Here is a 1,364-nt window from a genome sequence, read left to right as displayed (position 1 = left end):
GCACCGAGGCCAGCACGGGCTGCCCACCCGCGGGGTGCAGCTCACAGGCGGGGCTGGATCTCGGAGACGACGCGCAGGCAGTTGTCCTGGGAGATGCAGAAGTCGTGGAAGAGCAGCCAGGGCGGCGGGCGCAGGGGCGGGCGGCGCAGGCGGTAGCAGCACGTGGGCGCCAGCTGGGCCACGTGCCGGTGCGTCAGCATCGTGTAGTTCCCGGCCCCGTCCAGGTCCCGTGCCACCTTCCGGGGGGGCATGGGGTCAAGGGGGCCTGGCTGTGCCTGCGTCCCCCATGCCCAGCCCCACTTGTGCTGCCCCCCTTGATGCCCAGACCTCCCCCATTCATGCTGCCCCCCCAGCACACCTTGAGGAAGCAGCCGGAGACGAGGGCGCGTTGGAGGTTGCAGATGTTGCCGGGGGCACCGAAGGCCGGGGGGGACACGGGCAGCTCGATGCGCCGCATGGCCTCCAGCAGCTCGGCCCGCAGCGCCACCGCTCGCTGCAGCACCGCTGCGCTCAGCCCCTGCTTGCGGCACCAGCCCTCATGCGCCCCGTCTGTGGAGACCAGTGTCAGCGTGGGGCACACCTCCCCCGGGGTGCTGGCTGCCCCCCCGCCCCCACCTGCCCCACACCTGCACTGGGGCCGGGGGGCTCCACCAGCTCCCTCTGGCCCCTGGCCCGGGGAATGCCGGCCCGTGTCCACGGAGCCTCGACGGGAGCAGGAGGGAGCCGCAGGGCCTGGGGGAAAGGGAGCAGTTGGCGGGGGGATCGGGGGCGCGGCGGGGCCGAGACTCACGCTGCTGGTAGGCGTGGAAGATGTTGATGAGGGTGAAGTGGTCGCCGTCGTGGTGCAGCAGTGCCCGGCGCCGTGCAGCCACGGCCTCCTCCAGGCGTGTGGGCACCGGCAGGAAGCAGGGCCCGGCTGGGGGGGCAGGGGAGGGTCAGCGCGGTGCCAGCAAGGCAGCCCCGTCCCAACCTGGCCCGGCCCCACCTGTGAGCATGGCGGCCAGCGTCAGCATCTCGTTCACGCAGTCGAACTCGCAGGCGGCCACCAGGGCTTTGGCCAGCGGCGGGTCCAGCGGGAACTCGGACATGATGATGCCGACCTCTGACAGGTTCCCGTCGTCGTCCAGCGCGGCCAGGTAGTCCAGGTCCTCCAGCGCCTGCATCAGCGCCTCGGGGGCTGGCGGAGGGCAGGGGCGGCTGGGGCTGGGGCTGGGGCTGCAGCTGCCCAGGCCCCAGCCGCCCAGGACCTTGTTACCCCGCTCGCGCCCCCACCCTGGACCCCGCTGCGCTCCCCGGGGCAGGCAGTACCTGGCCGGTCGAGGAAGTCGCACTGGCCCATGTCGGCGATGTCGAGGCGCTTGAGC

At 72.9% G+C, this 1,364-nt stretch overlaps 1 protein-coding gene across 1 annotated transcript in view; it reads right to left on the bottom strand.

Annotated features, from left to right (window-relative positions):
* The window catches only part of LOC109291018 (ATP-dependent RNA helicase DQX1-like), a gene marked incomplete at its 5' end in the record, with an annotated part of 27,416 nt that overhangs the window by 14,579 nt on the left and 11,473 nt on the right, over positions 1 to 1,364 (bottom strand). Inside the window, 4 exon segments of the mRNA XM_019507887.1 lie at positions 5 to 236; positions 359 to 549; positions 791 to 916; positions 986 to 1,177. Of these exon segments, the coding sequence (XP_019363432.1) occupies positions 5 to 236; positions 359 to 549; positions 791 to 916; positions 986 to 1,177 (741 nt within the window).

This window comes from Gavialis gangeticus, unplaced genomic scaffold (assembly GCF_001723915.1).
Source record: "Gavialis gangeticus isolate Ggan-Ray unplaced genomic scaffold, GavGan_comp1, whole genome shotgun sequence".
Classification (NCBI taxonomy): domain Eukaryota; kingdom Metazoa; phylum Chordata; order Crocodylia; family Gavialidae; genus Gavialis; species Gavialis gangeticus.
This window is presented reverse-complemented; position numbering and strand designations above follow the sequence as displayed.